Consider the following 24,241-nt stretch of genomic DNA (forward strand, 5'->3'; position numbering starts at 1 on the left):
CAATTTTTGTTGTTAAAGGAAAATAAGTAAATAAAATAGGACATGTCACACACACACATTTTCAGTCAATTGTTTTAAATAAGTTATGGCTTTTTAAAATTAATTTCAAATAAATGTACGTAGAAGCGATATTAATAAAAAGAAGTACCCGTATGCTATTCAATGAGATTTGTGTTTCAGCTAAATATTGTAGGCTTATAATGACTCGTATCGATAATACGCTTCACTGATTTCGGTCTCGAATATACAATATTATATACGTACAAATATGTATTTTTATCGGATGACGTAATGCGTACCTAACAATAACTCAAGTTTTTCACTGACCTAAAAAAATGTGCTGTGTATGTGAGACTAATAACTTTTGTTTAGGTCAGCTCATCACAACTTTTTTTTACTTGCCCGCAATAATAACGAAGATAAAACGAACGAAAATTTTTTAAAGCAACAAAAAAAGGTTTCCTTTTTATATATGAATTGTTGTTCTTTGAAAAAACACCAAAAATGGAGAATGATGTGCAAAAGTAATTCATTCAAAAAATTGAAAGAGTCACCGATTTCCCTTTCTCTCAGAAATGCAACAACGTTTGCATGTAACATTAGGACAAAATTCGCAGTCTAGTCAGGAGTGAATGCGTATTCATTGAAAAGTCAGAAAAGAGCGACTACAAATTACACGTAAATCTCTTTGCAAAGTCTCATCTATGTACATCACTAATTGTATCTGCCAATACAATACTGTATACGTGTTTAAAGCAGGGCTGGCCAGATTAATCGAATTAATTAACTACCGATTAAGTAATTGCTAAACATTTCAATTGAGTTAATCTACTCGATCAATCCGATTAAAATTCGATCATTTTTTCATTAAAGGTTTGTAAATCAATTCGATTTAGGCCCATTTGACGAACGATTTGATGTATAAATTATGTTTCTATACATAATTTAAGATCTCTCTCAAGACATTTATACATTTAAGATAAGGACCATGCTTAAAAATATTTGAATCCATATTTTATCGAATATACACCAAAATTTATTGTCTCCACATTGAACAGCAATTTTTATGAATCGACTCTGAGCAGGTCATACAGGAGGGATATTCCTTCTGATATTTTCTTTAAGGAAGAAACAACAATTATAAAGATCAAAAGTAGTTTTAAAATTAGTGATCAACCTAAAATAAGTGATTTTCTGAAAAAACGACGAGATGCACGTGAAGAAATTCCAGGATTTTACAAACATGTTTTGTATATTAAATTGCTTCAAGCGGGTAGCCTTTAATTTCATTAATCGATTCCTATATTTATTTTACATCAAGCGAATAAGGGCAGTATTCACCGACATGGTTTAAACTGTAGTCACAATTTTTGGATAAGAGATCAACATAGATTGGTTAAAAACCTGAATTTAACCAATATCCGTGTCGATCTCTTATCAAAAAATTGTGACTATAGGTTAAACCATGTCGGTGAATACCGCCCTAAGTGTGTGAAAAATGAATAAAATATATTTTTATAGCATCAATCAATATTATATTACTGTAGTTACAATAGTATGTACCGTACTAGGTTTGTTATGCTGGGATTACATCATAAAAGTTTGACGAAATATCTTTTACAAAACTTGAAAAAAAAACAACCGATAAGCCTATTGATTACATTCGCAATCCCGACCTTATAAATAGTCAGCATTTGGAAATATTCGATTAAACAGTTGATAAATCTATTAAAATGCTTTTATTAACCAGTTAAAAATTTTAATCGATTCCCAGCCTAATATTGAGTGATAGCTATTAACGAAATTTGTAGAGTTGTTTTTCCGCTGTGAAAACGTAAGTTTTTCATTCCAAAATTTCATTCAGTTTCTGTGAATGGTATGATAGTTAGGGGCCCATATGTCGGGATAGTTTTTTTATAATCACCCCGTACTTCGATGTTTTTGAATCTATTTTTTTAAACCAGCTGTGGCTTTCAAATAGCAAATGCCACCATATATTAATGTGTTTAATGTGGTATTGATGCTGTACCACGAATTCTCTGTTGAAGAAATGAAGCTGACAGATTTTACAGAAGCCGAAATAAATTTAAAAAATAAAATAATGGAAATTTTTTTGAAAGAACCTTCAATCTATTTGGGAAATGTTTAGTGATGAATTAGAAGACACTCTGGATTTCGAGTCATCGGTTGACGAAAGTGAATTTGAGAATTCTGATTTTGACATTATATAGATGAAAATGATGAAATGTATGTACGTGAGTTAAATGATTAAGTCCAGAGGTATCCCATTTGAAACTAAAAGAGCAGCCATTGAATACTGGCGTAGCAGTAAAAAAATGAAACATCGAACACTAAAATCTGTTCAAAGCAAGTATAGATTTGTAAAAAGTTAGTCTCATATGTATTTGTGGGAAAATCAAGTCAACAAATTTGGTGATAAGAGGCCCAAACTGTACGAAATTCAAAAATGTTTTTCAAAAGTTTCAGGATGCGAGGTTCAGGCATGTAAACGTGCATGACTCCGATTTGAAAAGCTGGGCTTGTAATAAAGCTTTGCCCCTAAAAATGCCATTCAAAGCTTCCAGGCTGTAATTTTAAACAGAAATGTAGAATTGTAAGCAGAAAAATTACTAAATGATCGCTCAAAGTCAGATTTATGGAGAGGATCATATAATAAATGCTTCAAAAGCATATGTAAATGATGTATTTTTTTTTAAGAAATAACAGTTGTAGGATAACCAGATGTTTAATACTGATCAATCGGGTTTTAATAAAGAAATTCATTCGGCGAGAACACTCGATTTTTTGGGTTCAAAACAGATTGAAAGTGCTGCACAATCTATCCATGCTACGACCCATTCATATACTGTAATACCAACTATCAGTAAAGATGGAATGCTGCTATTGCCTTTACTTATTGTGCATTCTGAACCTAAAGGACAATTCGGAACCCAAGTTCGGCAGAAAATGTTTCAAGCTGACAATATATTTACACCGTCACTTCTCTCGAAATCGGGAAAAATCGGATCAAGAAAGAACTGTGCGAATATTTATTGGAAGTGTATTTTAAAAACACACCCGATGAAACCGTACTTTTAGTGGATTCTTGGTCACCTTTCAAAAACAATGATTTGATTGATAGTATTACGCCACCGGGTAAAATCGTTCATGTGTTTGTGATGCCACCTAAACTCACTTATCTAATACAACCGCTTGATAGGTACGGTTTTCGGGTGTGCAAATTTCGTTCGAAAAATTTCAGATTTAGTTATACAAATACAAATACAACGCCACAACAGGCAAATTGCCCAACGAGGTGGCTGACTTAAGAACATCATGGATCCCCGAGCCATTTTTTGGAGGCCCTACCTACTACTGCTACACCACACATGCAACCCCCCCCCCCCGCGAAACCCCCCAACGAATCGGTACATGCGGGAATGTGCGTGTACGTGTAGTGCAACCTGACGTAAAGTTTGTTTCTGTGTAATGCTTGTTATGTGTAGTGCTGTCATCTGCCCCCAGTTTTTCTAACTATGCGTGAAGTGTTATGATTGAACGATTTATCGTTGTAGGACTGTTGCTCTCTGTGGCGAGACTTTTTAACGGGGAGATCGGCTCGCATTTGCGCCTTGAAGTTGGGAACCACAGAAAACCAACTTCAGCCGACCACCACTGTGGGGTTCGAACCCGGATCCTCGCATCACGAGTCCGGCACTATAACCACTCGACCACCACAGCGGATTGAACCAATACAAATCTATTTGTTTCATCGAGACAATATTTTTGAAGTACAATCCATTGCACACATAACCCCAGTTTTCTTCACCACGCTACCCGTCAACATGTGGAAATATTCATGGTATTGCATGCTCATACACAGAAACGCATCCTGGGTATTTCGAGAATCCTGTTGATTTCATATTTATTGCAAACAACGCACTTGGTTGCTGGAAACAAAACTGCATCCAAAATATTCGCTCGCTGGTGTAAAATACGTTTCTGCTCTTTATGCATTTCTTCAATGAGCCACATACTACTTATAACACTTTCAATTTATGAAGAAAATTTCATTCTTTCCCTTTCATTCGACATGAATCAATTGTAATCGATTATACCTGTTGCAAACTATACAAGATACTACTGATGCATCTAATCTGCCTATTCTGGTTTTCGAGTGATAATTTTAAGAAGCTATTCTTCTAATATTAACGTCTCTAAATACAGCATAAAGCACGTTTTAATAGTATAAACGCATTAGATGTTTTCGTTAATTTTCAAGAATGCAAAGTCGCCAATCGACGCTAATTGTATGGGTTTGGCATCCCAGACCCAATTTTCAACATTAATTTACTCCTCTCCTAATGCAATTCCGCAGCTACTTTTTTCACAGTATATTTTGAGCCATCTACTAACGCCTGTAAAATTGTCGTCGAATTCTATGAGTTTAGCTTGGGAGCGTTTCCTTGTGAGTATACAATGCATGCGATCAGCGATGATTGATAAGGATCGTCTCACATGTAATACTGTGACAACATAATTAACACGGAATTTCAATACTGGGGTTCCAACAAGCATCACTATGAGAACTATAGCCCCGTTCACATGTGCATGATTGGGGGTCGCTTTGGTGATAATTACCAGCATGGCAACTTTTTTCCTCTCATAGGGAAAAAAAGTTGGGAGAGAAGCTCATCTCAGAAAAAGCCCATCTTTCTTGGGGTGGATTGATGGTCGACAACGACCTTCTCTCCCATAATCTTTTGCGCCGCGAAAACTACTGTAAACTCCTTCGTCAGCCATCTTGAATCAACCATTTCCGTTAAACCCACGTAATCAGTGACGACTTCCAAAAAGAAGAGGGGATTACCGGCATAAACTAAACGTCATGTGAATGGTTTGTAGCGAAAATTTCCGTTACCGGGAACTTCCCGGGATGTTTTATTGCACATGTGAACGGGGCTTATGAAGCATTTCCTTAGTGACATACATACAGCCACGTACCAAACCTTTGTATTCTTGCCGAATGACCGAGACAGAGCTTTGCCGCGCCTGGGTACTCGATGATTAGAAACTAGAAGTACAGTAGAGTGGTCTAACGTGTGTTGCATTTGTATTTTCAATAAGCTAACGGAAGTCAAATAACATTAGCATTTGTTTTTATTTATATTGCCACGTTTATTGTTTTATTTCATGGATAATGGCATTGTGTGCGTATGTTATTTTCTATAACAATGTACAATGATACGTAATGCACGATGTGTGCTTCTATACTGGGTTGCTGTATTTTGGTTATATTTGACACCATGGTGGATGTCATCTTAATGGTCAATCATGGTCAATGTCTTCTTAATCGTCATAAATGGTCATGTTTTTTCAGCCACCTCGTTGGGCATTTGTTGCCTGTTGTGGCCTTTGTGTTTGTAAAAAATAAATTTCATTTTTTAATTGAATTTTTCATTTCTTGCAGTGCTTGAAGCCATACACTATCCTAAGCATGCTGGGTCCAGATGCCAGATCACCTTTCACTAACCATCTAGATCTTGAACACGTGAGCGTAGTGCTTTTGAATCACGCTTTAACTTTTCGATACGTCTGTCGACCTAATCCCAAAGACGGCAAAATTAGCCGCTGCGCAACCTACACAGCATGTCGAAATCAACTTCGAATTCGCCTTCCTATGGAAAACCCAACAAACAAACCAATGAAGCTCCTGGAAGACATAGAAACTGTACTACGAGAGATCAAAGCTTTCTATGAACCTATAGCAGGACAGAAGGTAAAAAAAAAATATTTTATCAAGTGGTGTTATCGTCAAGATCGAAATTACCAGGCATGTAATGAACACAGTTTGAACATAAAATACGTTATGTAAGGTTTGAAACATAAATTGCAGTTTTGTTTTGAAAGCATTCCCAAGAACATATTCTTTAGGGGAGAGGGTTACTTTTTTTCCTTCCCGATGGGTGGAGGATATATTTTTGCCACAGATAAAACACAATAATCTCATTACGCAAGGGAAGCCTACCCCTCACCTCTTGCGTACACCAGTGCTCCCAAAACTGTCACACCTCCACCCTTTGCCTGCAAAACAAGAAGGATGCATCGCTTCATGAGGTTTCCGTCACACACGCACTTTCCCATCGGTATAATGTGTAGATAAAAAAGAACCTCGATTCACATCTGACCAGATGACTCGTTTCCAATCATTAACGGTCTACTTGAACTGGGATCTTGCGGTCAACGGGGGAAAATTGTGTGGACGTCTGCCATCATGCCTCGGTTTTGCCATGGTACGATGAGCAGTCTTTGCACATAGGCTTGTAGGTGTACCTGCATTAAATGCTAAAGCGATTCGTTTCAAAGAACCCTTTCTATTGATTGGAAATATGCGAGATAGCCTATGATCACTACGAGAATTAAAGGCTCATTTACGACTTTAGTCTATTCTTTAAACTTGAGATTTTCCACATTTCGTATAGCCTAGACATACACTTGCTTCTGTATATATTACATGAAAATTCCAAAAGTTTCGCAGCTGCTGAAATCAGAAGTGTAGCCTTTCTCACACCTTCAATATGCCGCCATCAAAATCACTTATGTCACTACCTTTACCATGATGAAATTGTTATTCGTGATTTCCAAAGCTCGGATACATAATATATTCTAAAGCTCCTTGAAATACTAGGGTGACTACTCCGCCATCTTTGAACAAATGAGTGACGCCAGTATTATCGCTACAGCCAATCGCTGTTCCTTATCTTGCTTTTTTTTTTTTCAACGATTTCCGAAACACCACTTGGAGCGCTTCTTTGCTTAAAGAAAGACGACGAGTCTGCTCTCGGTTTTAAGTGCGTTAACCGTCTGAGTGGCACAGCAGAAATTCCTGAACCCTTTTCAAAATGTTATATCTTTTATAATAAAGTAGGCTTCGGCAACAAATTATAGGTCCCGGTCTAATAGCCCTCGTGTGCAGAAAATGACCGTGGTGCGACAAAAAATTATCAATGAAGTAGGCTTTCTTCCAATTTTCAGCAGGTGCGAACTAAGGGAAGAAAGGAAAAGTGTTCCATTGAGGAAATCAACTTTACAAAATATCTGGGCTTGTCAATGCTAAAATAAAAGGTTTTTAAGGAGGCGAGATATCTCGTCAACGCCACTTAAAGGGTTAATATGTTATGCCCATTGCCTACGCCAGCTTGACGCTGTCATTTGATTGGAAGTGCTTTTGCTGATTTGCATATTCCTGCCCGGGTGATTCTTTCCGGAACTCACGAAAAGCAGCGGACTAATTTTTCATATAAGAAATTATAAAGATGTATAAAAATTGCTCATAATCTCTCTCTCTCTCTCTGATATTTAGGAATAGCACAAAAATTCAGACTAAGAGCAGACATTAGAAGTAATAATCAGATACATGAAATAAAATTTAACACAATTGGAGAGATTAACTTCACACATAGTATAGCAAGCAGTGAATGATTAACGAGCCATGTCTACGTTTCCAGTTTTTTTTACACTTATTTACTGTTCGATCACTGGATAAGTTCACAATCTGGATTGCTAAAACTTGAACATAAGTAATTTATCCGTTCAATGCACTGTAATTTTTTATCTTTTCGTGTTAAATCATTATAATTATTGGTTTTATTTTTTTAAAAGCATCATGCTATGATAGTTAAGAGAAATTATTCAATATATACGCATTAGTTCTTTAATTAGATTATTAGTTAATCTATTTTTCTTCCGAGAAAGTATTTTTTAAACATTGTTTTTTTTTGAGAGATTTTATAAGACACAGAAGTATTCCAAGAAGCGTCATTTCCAAAGAGAAAATAAATAACCTCAGACACCGAGGAATTTTCATTGTCAAGGTCATAAGGTCAAAGGCACGTCATTATCTTTTTTCACGATCTGCTTTTTCCCTTTGATGATAAATTGTATACTTGAAAAGGAACCTTAAGCGTCGTCATATTAAATAGACAAAATATTTTATTTATGCAAAATGAAAAAAATTTACACACATTTGGAAGTAAAATACAATACGTACACCGAATCAAACCTTTGAAGGAACGTCGAAATGCAAAAATAGCATTTGCCCCTTGTTTTGTAGAAAAGACGTTGCGCGCGCGTGTTTAGACGTTCATCGTCATCTAAAGTTGCTCTTTTCACGTCTTTTTTTTCTTCTTTTTCATATACTACTGTATCATTTGCTCAAAGACGACGAAGTACCTGGTTATACTTTGGTGCTCGTCGGCGATTCCTTCCGGAACACACGACAAACAGCGGACTAAATTTTCGTATAAGGCCGAGATTATACTATAAAAGTTTTGTAAAAGTGCTTTTATAAAACTTGAAAATACAATCACAGTAAGCTGATCGGTTACATTAGCAAATGCAACTAATCAGCTTATTTGTTGTATTTTTTAATTTTCATAAAAAAACTTTTTAAAACTTTTATAGTGTAATGCCAGCCTAAGGCCGGGATTACACTATAAAAGTTTGATAAAAGTTATTTTATAAAACTTTAAAAATGTAACCAATAAGACTATTGGTTGCATTTGTGCGAATATAACCGGTACGATTATTGGTTGCATTTGCTCGAATGTAACCTATGAGCTTAATTGGCTGGATTTTTCAAGTTTTATAAAAGGGATTTTATCAAACTTTTACAGTGTAATCTCAGCCTAAGGACGGTATTACACTTTAGAAGTTTGGTAAAAGTCCTTTTATAAAATTTGAAAAATGCAGCCAATAATGTCACCGGTTGCATTTTCTAGAATGTAGAAAAATCTAATAAGATTATTGGCATGTTTTATAAAAGGGATTTTATCAAACTTTTAGTGTAACACCGGCCTAAGAAACAATACACATGTATGAAAGTTACTTGTAAACTGACAATTTAGGAACATCAAATTTGTAGTACTATATTTGAAATGGGTTTTAGTAACTTTGCACCAATATCATGATTCACATAAGCTAAAAATACAAATAGAAAAAGAATGGTCAGGGACGTCAACGCAACCGCAAGTTTTGACGTGACTCTTTTGTTTGACTCTTTTGACTCTTTTGTTTCCATCGTTTAGACGGCAGATAATTACTAAATTTCAGCTTGATATTTCAAGTAACGTTTGTTTTATAATCTGTTTAATATTAGCGTCTACTCATGTTAAAGTAACGAGAGTGAAGCTAGATATTTATTTAAATATCTCGTTCCGCAAACGCAGTTTGTTGAAATCGAACGGGACTGTATATTCATTCATATCATTAACTTCTACTTGCTTCGTACGTTTCCAAGGTACAGTTACACCGAGGGTTATATAATAAGGGCTGTTTCGTGACGCGCCGGAGTCTGTACCAACGGACGTAATGCGTGACGTCTTTGCCCTGACAGAACCGAGTGTGGTGCGCCCGCTTTGCTATATTGTCAATTACGATAGTATGCGATCGTTATACTGCTAGAAACTTAAACTGAATTCTTTCCAAAATTATCTTTTTGATTATTGTCATTGGTATTTTTATATTTATTAGTTTGCTTCTTTCAACCATTTAAACATTTAAAATAAGAAATTTTGCATTTGCTTATGAGATAACTTCCACTAAAAATATTTTTCTCGGACCTATTTCAGTTGAAATCTATTCAGTTAACTGACGTACGTGAATCACGTACGTAAGTTAACGTTTATTGGGTTCATTGCAATCCAACTGGAGGCAGTTATCTTTTGAACTTTCTAGAATTTTTAATTATCCTTTTGTTTCAATTTGCAATTAGGTGTAGCTTTCAGAAGTGTTGACTTCAATATTATCAAAACAACTGCAACATAAAAACATGGGAAGCAAATAAAAAAAAAAATCCTAATACACAATGTTTGAAGTTATTAATTTCCAATGGCATATATATAATACCAAAAGACACCATCTATTCGTAGGTTTAATCCATTTCTTAGCTTATAGATTATAAAAATACCATACTAGTGACACTAAAATAACACTATAACGAAAAATCTGTCACTTAAAACAGTAAAATAAGTAAATGAAATTTAAAATCAACCACGTCATTGCAGCACGTTTTGTGTGCTGATGTCGTTTGACATCTGCTAAAAAAAAGGAGCCATCATAGGAGCTCAGAGATCAAATCACTCCAACTGAGCCAAGGCAATATCACACTAGAAATATAGTTATAGATCAATATATATATAAAAATTACTTTAGTGTGGGGTTGGCCAAGGCGGCAAGCGCGACGACTTCAAAGGGATGAAACAGCCCTTACTATATAGCTCTGGTTATACCTTGGTACTCGTCGGTGATTCCTTCCGGAACACACGACAAGCACACACAGCGGACTAAATTTTCTTATAAGAAACAATAAAAATGTATAAAAGTTACTTGTAAACTGATACTTTAGGAATAGCAAAAATTCAAACTAAGAGCGGGCATTAGAAGTAATACTCAGATACACATGAAATAAAATTTAACATAATTGGAGAGACTAACTTCGCGCGCGCGCGTAGCACAATAAGAAGTGGGGAGAAACGAGTTATATCTATGTTTCCATTTTTTTTTAAACCTATTTACTGTTTGAACACTGAATAAGTTCACAATCTGGCTTGCTAAAGCTTGAAAACTAGTTCCTGAAGTTAGCAACGACTGCTGGTCAATTGACTGGATAAAAACTAATGTGCTAAAGAGCACGAACTTAACGATTATATAACTGAACACGCGGGCCACCAGAGGCGAGGGAGATCCTTGTTCATGAATTAAAAAGCCCCAGTGTTTCCTTGTAAATTAGTTGACGTGTTCCGAACACGTGTTGAGAATTTTAGGTCCCGTCAAAATGCGATGATAGACGTGTTTGACGAATACCGAAATATGACCATATAACAGTGATTCTCAAAGTGGCTCCTACAGATGTCGTCAACCTTTTTAAGGGGTGTCGCGCCAAGTTGGCAATGTTAATTAGTGCCTGTTCGGTCCTTTGAAGTAGTTCTTTGTTAGACTATTCGTGGTCCCCCAACATGGGGAATGTTTTACTTTTTTTTCCCCGCCAGTCCCCACAATTCTGGTCTATTGGCATTGCAGTATATATATATATATATATATATATATATATATATAAAATTTACTGCCGTTTTACTCCCGAAGACGACCATCTGCCTTTCGAATTGACAGTGAGTGTCATATGTAATGAATATACGATTGTATAGTAGATCTGATGTGACTGTGATGAGACTAGCTCGCATTTGTTTCTAGGGAGACCACAGAAAACCAAATCCAGCCGACCGAAACTGAGATCGCGGGGAGCACAGTACACTTATAACAGCACCCAAGTATGAAGCTTTCTTTTCCTTTTACTTCACACAACCCCGGTCTATCTCTATCACCACTAAATTAATTTACTGCCGTTCTAATTCCGAAGAGCTGAGTTGTGTCTAAATATTTTGTTGGTAAAGGTAAATGAGTTTTCGCGTAATTGTTTCAGATACAAATGACCGTAACAATGTTTCCTTCTAGTAATAGTATTCGAGTAAATATTATCGATAAATTCAACTTACAATTAAATTCTTGTTCTAGTCTAAGGAGAGGAAAATTACTTATGATGGATTAAGTGAAACCAGTCGAAAGTGATATGATAAAAAAGACCATTTTTAGAGCGAGACAGCTTCTTTCTCAGCCCAATATATCGAAGAAATAGACATTTTCTGGATATTATGCCGAGGTGAATTCGGAAAAAAAATGCATCTCGTCTCCGAATCATCCCATCTCGTTTGCAAGAGCACTGGGTCAATACCGTCTAGAGCAGACCATAGACTAAAGATATAAATAGACCGCGCACGCTATTCATAAAACTTGTCGAACGTGAAGAAAAGATGAGCAGTATTGTCGGGGAAAAAACAGGTTCTGCGCTATTACATTTGGCTCGTTTTCGCAGAATATAATGATTTCGTGTTAACGCAAGGATGTTGCTGTAACGAAATTTGACTCGATCGAGTTGATGCAAACTTTCCTTCATTTGTTCAATGAATTTCATTCATTCTTTTGTAAAATATTTAGGGAATGAGGGATTCGAAAAAAAAATCAATTCTATATAATATAAACAAATATAAGATATAAAAATAATAAAATTTTTTTTATTTTCCAAAAGGGATAATTCCTAATAATTTAAGACTTTTGAGTTTTTAAATCTTATTATATAACCTACCTCTTATATATACAGTCTATTTCATTTATATTTTTAAATATTCTCTTCTCATTTACTTTGTCACTTTTAATTTTGAAAATTTATTTTAACTAGGGGTTATTAAAACATAAAAATTATCTTCCAAGAACATTAAAATTACTTTAATCATACATTTATTTTGAGTATATAAGTATAATGCATCATATTATGTTATGTAATGTGACACATTCACACTCATACCATATTCAGTCATGAAATATTTAAATAATAAGTAAAAGTTTCATTTCCAACATTTTCTTGAAAAACCTTTTATAACCTTATCACACAAAAATGTGTGTATCACACTTACATAATATTTCAGGAATAAAATGAATTTTTCAAGAAAATTGCAAAACCTTATCATCAATACTTTTTCTAAATTATAAGAAATGAAATTTCGTGTAGCGTATATATGTAATAATTTAGAGTACGTAAATGTATGTTACATGTGACATATGTGTAACCTCTTCGCTCCAGAAGTATACATATGTGAATCTTCAATTTTTTTAGGCATTAAGTAGTTTTTAGAATGATTCTTTCTTCAAGTTAACATCTGAGGTACACATAGTGACTTCGATCTTAACTAAGATGGTCCTAATAAAGATATTGACTGAAAATCAATTAATCAATTAATTAATTGATTTTTTTCTTGTTTGAGGGCAATTTCACACAACACAAATTAATCAATAAAAAAATTTCTTTTCTGTAATAGTTTTATCTCAGGCTTGAAGAGAGGTAAAAATACTATTTTTAGAGGTAGTTATACATTTTTATGCAAAACTGCCATTGTCTAGAGGGTGAGTTTTCATTACATTCTATTTAAATAAAATATTTACCATAAATTCCTCATTCTGAAAAGCATATTTTCTTCAAGTTGAGCGAAACTCGAATAAACTCACTAGCTCGCCAAATCTCGTGGAGACGTACATTTCAGTTAAAAGTTAATAAAACTCATTACTTCAATCATCTATTACCAAAAATTATATTAAAACATTTAATAATGGCTCATGACATTTGAATTTTACTAAAACTTGGAACTTTAATTGAATTAAATCCAAAATGGAATCGTTAAAAACTGAGACTACGTCAGAAATCCATTGAATCGTCAATTTAATATTCCAAATTTGTAATTTATAAGAAGGAGAATAAGCAAAAAAGTATTCCCTTGTGAAAGGATACTGGCCCCCCTTTCCTAAACCGTTCAGCACATCCGAAAGCTGCGCAAGTGTTGACCATTCTAATCAAAAATAAGACAGCACGTGTAGATCGTCATAAGAATAGCCATAAGGAAAGCATTGCCAGCGAGATTCCCTGACCAGCCTTTTGACCGGAGTCACGTGACTCCGGATCTTTGCTTCACATTGTAACCCCTCGCGCGCTCTATATTATTCTTACTCTGTGGAGCAGACTGACACCTTCTGCTCTAGAAGGTACTGACTGGGTTGAAGTCCCGCGGAGACGAGATGACTTTGCTTCCGAGTTCACCTCGGCATAATATCCAGAAAATGTCTATTTCTGACCATTTTTAATTATGATTATCTAAAAAGACCCTTCAATTTTTAGTCTGTGATCAATGTTTTGTTTCGTTTGTCTTATGAACATAATTAATAATCGCACAAGAAAAGCAAAATATTAAAATAGTATTTAATATTTAATTTAATAATTTTATTTAATTTATATTTTTATATTAAAAAAGCTAAGCAGCTTGCAATAAGGGCAGATGTCAGCATTTAAACTTCGAGTTATAAGATTTCGTTTTTATCTTCGGTGTCACAGTTTTCAATAAATAAGTGGTATTTTAATGTAAGGTTTGAAAGGTTCTCGCAAAAAATTGAGCATTTCAATCCGAAAGTTCGATTATACAGCATGTACATAGTGACCTTTCAGACTTGTTGAAGAGTGAAGGATATTGTATGACATCGTATCGAGTAAACCACAGAATGTTTGATAGTTTTACACAGGCGAAATGAAAATAATTGCATAGGCGTATACGAGATAAAAAAAATGAGAAAATATCACGGAGATTTATGATGATTATTAATGATGTCCACATTAATACTTTATTAACACCCGTTTGAAAGTTCAAAAGGTCGATTTTTTTTCTAGACGCACTTGTAACTGAAGTAGTTGCGAGCAATCCCGTGTCACTATGAGAAAATAGCAATCGTGAGGATTACGAAATAGAATAATGGTTGTGAGCAATAATTTGCTGCACTATCTAGTCTTTTTAATAGGAGGAAAGCAATTTTCCTTTCTACCCTATTTTTACTTTCCGCATTTGCAAAGTGCTAGTAATTACGATTCGGCGTGTTGTGTGTGGCGCTAAAACTTTTGTCGAGGAAAAGGAAAATGATGCACACAGTTTCAGTTTACAAACCTGAATAACCGCTTTTATTTTATTGGAAAAACACGAGATAAAACCAACTCACAGTAAAATAAAATTGGCTTTGTATTTCTCGCAATGAGTCAATGCTTTCAGCACCATTGAAAAAAATTTTCCAGGCAGTTGTGAAACAAGTTTTGATCGTGGTTGTTATATCATTTTTATTTATGTGACTTATTGGCAAAAAAAAATAAAATTGCGCATTCATTATTTTCAATATAAAAGTTTCTGTTCAGATTTTTTTTGTACAAAGATTGCGATAGTTTCTTAGGCTGAGATTACACTATGAAAGCTTGATAAAATCCTTTTTATAAAACTTGAAAAATCCAACCAATAAAGCTCATAGGTTACATTCAAGCAAATGCAACCAATAATCTTACTGGTTGAATTTTTCAAATTTTATAAAAGAACTTTTAGAAAACATTTATAGTGTGATCCCGACACATTTCACAGTTAAAACTTTTCATATATTTTTTTACTCGCGTTATCAATTTTCAAAGACCCTCTTAACACATAGGTCCACCTGGCCTGAGATTGTCCATGCTAAAGAGATCATAATATAAAAATAGTGCATAATACAAAAGAACAGGATTTTTTACCGTTACCTTTGTGGGCAACTTTTGTTAAATGTCATAAGCCTGTCCATACTGTAAACAATATTTCGGAATAATAACACGCTCGTTAACTTGATATAATTCGTTTCTCACCCACTGCTTATTATGCTATTAGCCTCTCCAGTAGTGTTAAACTTTATTTTATGTATCTGACTATTACTTCTAATGTTTGCTCTTAGTTGGAATTTCTGCTATTCCTAAACATCAGTTTACAAGTAACTTTTACACATTTTTATTCTTATATGAAAATTTAGTCTCCTGCTTGTCGTGAGTTGCGGAAGGAATCACTGACGAGTATCGAGAGCTATCTTAACCAGGACCAAGTAAGGGCTGTTTCATCCCTTTGAAGTCACGCTTGCCGCCTTGGCTCAGTGGACGTAATCTTGGAGCTGCTATGTGACGTCACGGTCCGTTTTTGACGTGAAAACGTCTTTAAGGCCGTTATTACACTATACAAGTTTGAAAAAATCCCTTTTATAAAATTTGAAAAATCCAATCAATAAAGCTCATAGGTTACATTCAAGCAAATGCAACCAATAAGCTTATTGGTTGAATTTTTCGTGTTTTACAAAAGAACTTTTTAGAAAACTTTTATAGTGTAATCTCGACCTAAAATCGATGCCAGAAAGGAGAGACTATCGCGCCCAAATGAGTGACAGTTTCTGTCGAAGTAATTTCAAACTTGGTCTTGTTTTAAAAAAGAAAGAATGAAAGTTTATGCCAGTAAGTACTATTTGATATGCAAAGCACACACCCCGGGGTGTGCTTTGTAAACGTCGGGCCAGAACCAAAAACCATCATGCAGTACTGTCGCAAATATACAAAGCGATGCCTTGAGTCCCTTGGCCGCACATCCCTGGCCAACCGTTGATCCTAGAGGCATACTACCAATTGCAAAAAGTATTCAAATAATGCATGAAACTCAGTTGTGTGCATTATTCATGTTGCAAGGGGGTGTGTAGTTATTAAATTAAAAAAATAACTTTTTATACGGACACTCAGTCCCAAAAAACCCAATTAGAAAGTTGTTACCCTGTCTCACCTGCGGCCAAAAAAAATAATCCATGTTTTCAAGTGCAATAATAGCTGAGATATTTGAATTTAAAAAATGCTGGAAAAGTGGTTAAGAACAGCATTTTGAGCTTTTCCGGTTAGTTTATGCCGTTCATTCCCTTATTTTCAGCAATTTGGAATTGAAGTATCTCAGCGAATATTGCATGAATTGTTTTGTTAACTTTAGGAAAGAGAGGGCAACAACTAATTGGATTGTTTTAGGACAGCGTGACCAAATAAGAAGCTAATTTATTTTTCATTTGAATAACTATACAACCCTTTTGCAATATGAATGGCGTATCTTATCATTTTTGTGATTGTGTTTTTAATTGGGTTGCTGTATTTTTGACATCCATATTTATTATGGGCATCTTTTTCTCAGCCACCTCGTTGGGCAGTTTGCCTGTTGTGGCGTTGTATTTGTATTTGTTTGTATCTGAAATCTACACGTTATTTGGATAATTTCTGCAATTAGAAGTATGCATCTAGGACAGTGGTTTTCAATCTTTTGTCACCCTTGGCTTTCTTGCCCTGTTCATGATTCATCTCCGGCTCCCCAGAATAGTTTAGTAGATATTTTCAAACACACACACTTAAAAAAACCACTTCAATGCATAAATAGACGCACAAATCAATACTTTCATCAAATCGTGACGCTCCTGACAAATGTTGGTGACGCCCACTTTGAGGAACACTTGTCTAGTATCAACGGTTGAAAATAGATGGAAGCAGTGAAAAATAAGACACAACACTAGATACGCACTCAGGCTGTCGGGTACACACGTTCACACTTCCAGCACAACTCACTCATTAGTAAATTGCACTGGCGATAGGACCAAAGTGGTGCTCGGTTTGAAAGAAAAAAAGAAAGGATCAACGGTTCGCCAGTAATTAGCGACAAAGGGACTTGAGGATTCACCCTGTAGGCAACGTAAGCGCGCTCGGACAACTCAGGCGCCATCTGACGAGCCTGGGTCAAGTATGTATGTGGATATATTATGGATTACAAATATTCTGTTACATTGTTGAAGTATCTAAACTAAAGCTAAGATCCCCATCATAGCCATTCTCTAGTACGAAAAAAATAATTTCAATTCACTCTCTATACACGATTAACGTTTTCACGAAAATAATTATTGGTTTTTTTCAGAAAGAACAGAAAAAAACAGCGATTTCGTGTGCTGATGTTCTAAAAGCTAATGTTATTGTATTATTCTAACACAAAATGATATTGCTACAGTGTATTGCTTTATTTTTTTTCTGTCCAGTGTTTCAGTGCTGAAACGATCTTAACAGAAATAAAGACAGAAAACATGGAGCAGTTTCATTTAGAGGAGCTTTCTACGTTAATAGTTGCACATTTGTTAAACGGTACGTACCTCGTTAAATCATGATATACGGGTTTTCTTAGGCAGACATTACACTATAAAAGTTTTAGAAAAGTTATTTTATAAAACTTGCAACCAATAAGCATATAGGTTACATTTGAGCGAATGTAACCAATATTATATACTTTATCTGCTTTATTTCTGTCACCCCGAGATATTTTGACTTCTAAAAACGCAATGAAGCTGTTTTTACAATAAAACATATTTTCCATTTCCCCCCCCCCAATCAATCAACTGCAGTGGGCGAAGTCAGCTCTTCCGAGGAGAGATGATGTCACTCTCCTCTATCCACACGAAGGTTTTTTAAACAGCTGGCTGATGCAGAGATATATTTTGGAAAAAGAGAAAATTCAACTGCCCCAATGGAGAATCGAACCCACGTCCTTTCAAAAGGTGATTAGGACGTGAAAGGACGTGGGTTCGATTCTCCGCAGGGGCAGTGGTATTTTCTCTCTTTCCAAAATATATTTTCGCATCAGCCAGCTGTTAAAAAAACCTTCTGAAGTCAGCTCTTGTTCAACGTTAAATAAGGAGAAGCAAAAAAGAAATATACTCTCAGTATAAATGATGCAAAAGCAATTTCTCTTCCTAGAAAGTCACAACACATGGCAGGTGTTTTTGTATCATAGTCAGGGGAATAAAAGCTATTTTCGGAGTAAATTTTCTTGCTGGGGGGAGGGGGGAAGCAGTTATCTGCTGCAGTCCAAAAAATTCTTAAAATACGTGGCAATTTGAGGTGGTTTTGCAATTTCAAATGTGGCAGTTATAATGCGGATCAGGAAAATTTTAAAAACCTCTTAAAGGGTAAATGCAGATATCGTTTCGCTCATTGGGTTATAGACTTTCTTTAGGTTTTGTGATCTTATTGCAAGATACAAAATGTCAAGTTGCTATCTTGATTCGATGATTCTTAAAAATATGTTAAATTTGTTATATAGGTGAATGCATCGATGTAGGAGAAGCCGTTACAGACTTTTTGGAAGACATATTTCTACATTATGGAGATCGCTGCAATAGAATAATCACGGAACTAGGTGGGTGAATGTAACCTACAGAATAATAAACCATTACTCTTAAATTACTGAGAGGGGATTTTTTTTGTTATTCATATTTTAATTTATTCAATATTTTAATATTTTGTTTTCACTGACAGAAAATATCTTGGTGTCAATGTGAGGATCCATTAAATTTTGATTTCCATATTAAATTCTAATAAGTATTAGAATGCTGTATAGGAATAATTTTCACGAAATAATGTGATGGTGAACAACAAAATGTTCACATACAGTAGATTTCTTAGCAACACTGATTCTAAACAATTGAAATTATTTCTTGCTTTCTCACTCGTACCGTCAAATGTATGGGCCAAAATTTCAAGTCCGAGAAAAGATCGGGATTGATTATGTCAATAATTTTTTTGTAAAAGCCTAAGGGCAAGAACATGAACAGAATGTACGTTTTCTTAACTGAATATTTGCAGTAAAACTATAAAAGATAAAATTATAAGAAGCGCCCCTAAAGAAGGGTGCACACTGGACCGATACGACAAGCGATACGATCTGCGACGTGAACAAAATCGACACAGATTGGTTAAGAATATGGAATCAATTCCGGTTTCATGGTTTTAACCAATCTGTGTCGATTGCATTGCGGATTGTACTGCTTGTCGTATCTTTCCAGTGTGCACCCTGCCTTGAAGTCTAATACAGTATGCGTCATGCCAGCAATTGAAAATTTCGTTCTGAATAAGCATAAATAATTGCTTTCACACACATATTGTGAATCCAGTTTAATGATGTCAGACCGTATCGTTTTTAGGGTTCGAAAGACTGATGAATGACCTGAGAACACAAGACCGTGATGACCACATTGATCACGATGTGACCGAAAGTGCTTGTCTGACTCATTCTTCTGAAAATAAATTGACTGAAAAGACAGACAGTATTATCACCATGACAGAAATGGGTGGGATACCAAAAGAGATTCTTGATCAAAATGTATACCGAACACAAAACCCAAAAGAAGTGAATAAAAGGGCTATCCGGGGTTCTATTGGAGCCTCCAACCATAAACATAAAAGTCTTGCTAGTGAGGTAAGTTCAATGATTGCAAGTCTTTCATCTTCTTCGATGTTGTGGGGAAACTAAAAAATCTACGTTCATATAAAAATCTCTACCGGAACCTTCGCGTGAAGATAACAAGATATTCTCAAAAAAAGTACATAGTAATTAATTTTTTTTATATGCAAGATTTTCTTATATGTTGCTACCTCTACTTAGCTTCGAACGAACAGCTCTATCACATGCGGTGTATTGTAGTAGTGCTATTCGAAGTTTCAAGAAAAATCTTGAAGATAGATGACGTTTAGCAAATCAACTCCCGAGTATGGTCCAGACATGGATCCACACTATTATAAGCCAGCATATCAAAATAATAGTAATAACCTGACGTATCATGACGAAAGCCCGAGGGTTAGGATTTAATGGCGATTACACAGACCTGGAGGAAAAACGATGACGAATTCTTCCTTTAATCTCTTCGCTTACAAGCTATTGGCTAAAAATTCGGATGATCTCTATTTGTCGAACCGGTGATAAATGTGGTAACCTTGTCCTAACCTAACCGCACATTAGAAAAAGAGAAGAAAAAAAAAGAAGAGGAAGGAAAAAACAAATGAGGGGCAAACAGTAAGATAAGTAGATAAGAGAGTAGGTACAAAGTAGATTTTTCTTTTTACCCTCACACTACCTGTTCCCTTTCGCTTTTATATGTATAATATAGTGGAAAGATACATCATATGTGGGAAAAAACACTAACAGGAGTATAGAAATAAACCTATATAAAAAAACAACTTCGCTGTTCAAAAAGGGCTACAACAAAGCTTCGCGGTGACGAGGAGACAGGAAAAAAACAGATAACTGGCATTTGGACGCAATATTAGGTCCCTGATCGTGAAGTGGTTAAATTCCTCTGAACACTGCATTCTACAAAGTAAACGTGACCCGTTCTGCCAAACGAAAGGGGTGACAGACAAGCCCAAGTGGCAACAAGATAACAAGATATAAAACACTCTACCAACCCTGTCCTATTTCGAACCGTTTTCGAGTTATGGTGGATAATCGATTATGGGAAAAAATGTGTCAAGTCGGAAAAACCCAAATTTGTTAAGTTTCTAAAAATACTAAACGCAAACTAAGTACATATTTGCAGAGAGCAGAAAAAATCCTATACGGTGATACAGTTCCACCTAAAGATCTGGATTTAATGGCGAGCTACAAGCACCGAAAGACTGGCGAAGTTCAAAATCGAAATGTTTCCAAAATTTTTAATCGACGCTTCCGCACTCTTCAGGCTACAATCGGTCAAATTTACCAAAAACTTGTCCATTGCACCAGCTTTCGAAAAAACCTACAATAAGCTATATCAGTGATCTAGTTCAGGAGAAATTCGGCCTTTTATTTGCAATATATCACTGAAATCAGCGTTTGTCGAAGTAGATATTCAACAAAAATTAGGAATTGGCAGTTTCAGATTTTGGCGACAATTGGATTTTTCTCAAAAAATCCTATAGGGTGACACTTCTATCTGTAGGATATTGTAATAATATGCATTTAATGGCGTGCTATACAAGCGCTGAGAGATTGATGAAGTGAATATTCGAATTGTCGCTAAAAATTTGCTAAAATTACTTCGACGAACGCAGATTTCAGTAATGTATTGCGAACGAAAGGCTAAATTTCTCCTGAACTAGATATCCGCTATGGTTTGTTGTTAAGCTCTTTCGAAAGGTGGTGCAATAAAAAAGTTTTTGGCAAGTTTGACCGATTGTAACTAGAAAGGTATGGCGGAATTGGCGATTAAAAATTTTGGCTACAATTCGATTTTGAACCTTGTGAATTTTTCGGCTTTTGTGCTCGTCATTAAATCCAGATATTTCGGTGGAATTGGTGTTATGTGTTATAGGATTTTTTCTGCTCTCTTCAAATATGTGCTGAATTTGCACGTATGTTTTCAACAACTTCACAAATTTGGGTTTCTTCAGACTTGGGGAATGGTTTTCCCATAATTGATTATTCACCATAACTCGAAAACTGTTCGATATAGGGCAGGATTGGTAGAGTGTTTCATGTTCCACTTAGGCATGTCTATCATCCCCTTTCATTTGGCAAAACAGGTCTCGTTCACCCTGTATAAAAAAAAAAGTCAGATAAGAGTAAGGATGGGGTTTGATTTGTAATAAATTATAAATAATAATTTTAATCTAAATAATTAGTAGTCATTATCCTTATATTTGGCGCATGATACATGAGTGTATTTTTATTCTCTAAAGTTAGTCATGCAATTTAATACTTATTCAATTTTCATTCTAATAGTGCTTAAGTGCTAACCGATTGTTAAGAAAATTTGCTCTAATACCAACTCAAACGATATCACCAGTAGAGTTTCTTCAGCTGTGTCCAGCATTGGTTCAACAAGTAGCTAGTGGAGTATGTAATTACGCAACGAATGACACTGTCTTGATGAAAATAACAAAACCAACAAATCTGGAAAGTAAGTATAGAATGCAAAATAAGTTATTAAACAACAAAAATAGATAAGAACTCTTATAAAATTATAATAATAATTATAATAATAAATAATAAATTATATATATATATATATATATATTTTTTAATTAATTAATTTATTTATTTTATAATATAAAAACTCTTATAAAACTTTTATAGTGTAATCCTGGCTTAATTTAAGGTAGTGAAGGAGTATACAGTATTGAAAAAAGAAAGAAAAAGAGTACAGAGAGTATTTTTTTTCTCTCCTGTGTTCGATTATTCTCTGAGTTTGGGGGGGGAGGGTGTACTTGCACATGTTGAAAATTAGACGGACTCCTTCTTGAAAAAATATGTGCCAATAGTACAAAAAATTACGACATTTTTTTCATACTGTTTTTTACGTATTGTTTCACGCATCAGAAATGAAGCATGCATGTATATATTTTTATAAATAAAATACTTGAAAAATGCAACTAATAAGATTATCGGTTACATTCGAGCAAATGCAACCGATACGTTTATTGGTTGCATTTTTCAAATAACTTTCATAAAACTTTTATAGTGTAATCCCGGCCTTATTAAGCCTGTATTAGACTGTAAACGTTTTAGAAAAGTTTTTTTATAAAACTTGAAAAATACAACCTATAAGATCATTAGTTGCATTTGCTTGAATATAACCGATATGCTTATTGGTTGGATATTTCAAGTTCTGTAAAAGAACTTTTATAGTGTAATCCCAGCAGTAGACAAAAAGAAGAATGAAAAGATCGATTTCTTTTTATTCTCCCGGCAGAGATGAGTTTTTTCCCTTCCTTAAAAAATCAACATCTCAAAAAATAAATATCTTCGCAACATCCAGTTTTCCGTATATCTTGCAAAAGAAGGATTGCCGGTACTGCTAGTAAGTTGAAAAGGTATGCGAAGGGCGGGGGGGGGGGGAATGATCGATTGAGAAGAGTGCTTAACAAAATTTGTGGGATCGCCATTGCCGAAATAAGAGGCTTTTAAGGAGACAAGATATCTTGTAAATGCCACTGATAGGGGTATTTGAATTGAGCGATTTCTTTTTAATTTATATCTACGCTGTAATGGTCGAGTGGTCATAGTGATGGACTCGCAACCTGGGCTCGAACCCCACCGTTACTACAAATTGGTTTTCTGTGGTTTCCAACTTCCAGACGCAAATGCGAACCGATCTCCCCGTTAAAAAGTCTCGCCACAGAGAGCAACAGTCCTACAACGGCACAATTATTGACACACAATCATAACACTCCAGAATAATACCCTTTAACCTATTTATTTTTATATACCTTTTTATTATACCATAACCTTTTTATTTTTCTCTGGAAAAAAAACGGGGAATTTCTGCCATGGACTACTTTTTCAGCAAAAGCTGCCCAAGAACCGCAACTCGCCAAGAAAAAAAAACTCCTGCTGAGAACTATTCCCAAATAATGATAAGAAATAGCCCGACATTGGAAAAAAGACTGTCAAGCCTATAGTGAAGGGGGGAGGGGAATGGAGATGGCTTCTATTTGAAATGCTAGGTAGATTCTTGCCGTGGTAAGAGTGAATCATGGCCCCCCACATCCTGGAGCAGGGTCCCTAAGCTGGGACCTTTGGCGACCAGACCAGAGTTTTCACAAGCAAAGTGAAATTATAGCTTGAAAAAAAAATGATGAGAATCGTCCCGGGCCTTAAGGCTGCAGCCCCGTTAGCCCTACCATTGTGGGGGCCATAGAGTGAACGAATGAACGTTGAATATTTGTCGTGTTTCTTTCTTTCAAACCGAACACAACTTCGGTCTATCGCCAGGAGCAATTCACTACCAATTGAGTTGTTCCGGAAGTGTGAATGTGTGTACCTAACAATCTGAATGCATATAGTGCTGTGTGGGAATTTTTACTGCTGCCAATTTTTCAAATTGTGAATGAAGTTCGATAATGATCGAATATTTATTCCGTTGTAGGGCTGTTGCTCTCTATGACGAGACTTTTTAACGGGGAGATAGACTCGCATTCGCCCCACGAAGTTTG

General features: G+C 35.3%; 1 protein-coding gene across 2 annotated transcripts in view; it reads left to right on the forward strand.

Moving 5' to 3' along the window:
- The window catches only part of LOC149080553 (metal cation symporter ZIP14-like), an 89,542-nt gene that overhangs the window by 14,530 nt on the left and 50,771 nt on the right, over nucleotides 1–24,241 (forward strand). For both annotated transcript variants that reach the window (XR_016193604.1, XM_089239660.1), the window contains exons 2-6: nucleotides 5,471–5,779; nucleotides 17,536–17,638; nucleotides 18,594–18,689; nucleotides 19,474–19,748; nucleotides 22,029–22,206. Coding sequence is in view for 1 of the 2 variants with exons in the window: in XM_089239660.1 (XP_089095786.1) it covers nucleotides 5,471–5,779; nucleotides 17,536–17,638; nucleotides 18,594–18,689; nucleotides 19,474–19,748; nucleotides 22,029–22,206 (961 nt within the window). In the remaining variant the exon portion in view is untranslated. The remainder of the gene's footprint in view (nucleotides 1–5,470; nucleotides 5,780–17,535; nucleotides 17,639–18,593; nucleotides 18,690–19,473; nucleotides 19,749–22,028; nucleotides 22,207–24,241) is intronic.

This window comes from Pholcus phalangioides, unplaced genomic scaffold (assembly GCF_987345545.1).
Source record: "Pholcus phalangioides strain wild (caught in Gottingen) unplaced genomic scaffold, Ppha-v1.0 ptg000011l_1, whole genome shotgun sequence".
Classification (NCBI taxonomy): domain Eukaryota; kingdom Metazoa; phylum Arthropoda; class Arachnida; order Araneae; family Pholcidae; genus Pholcus; species Pholcus phalangioides.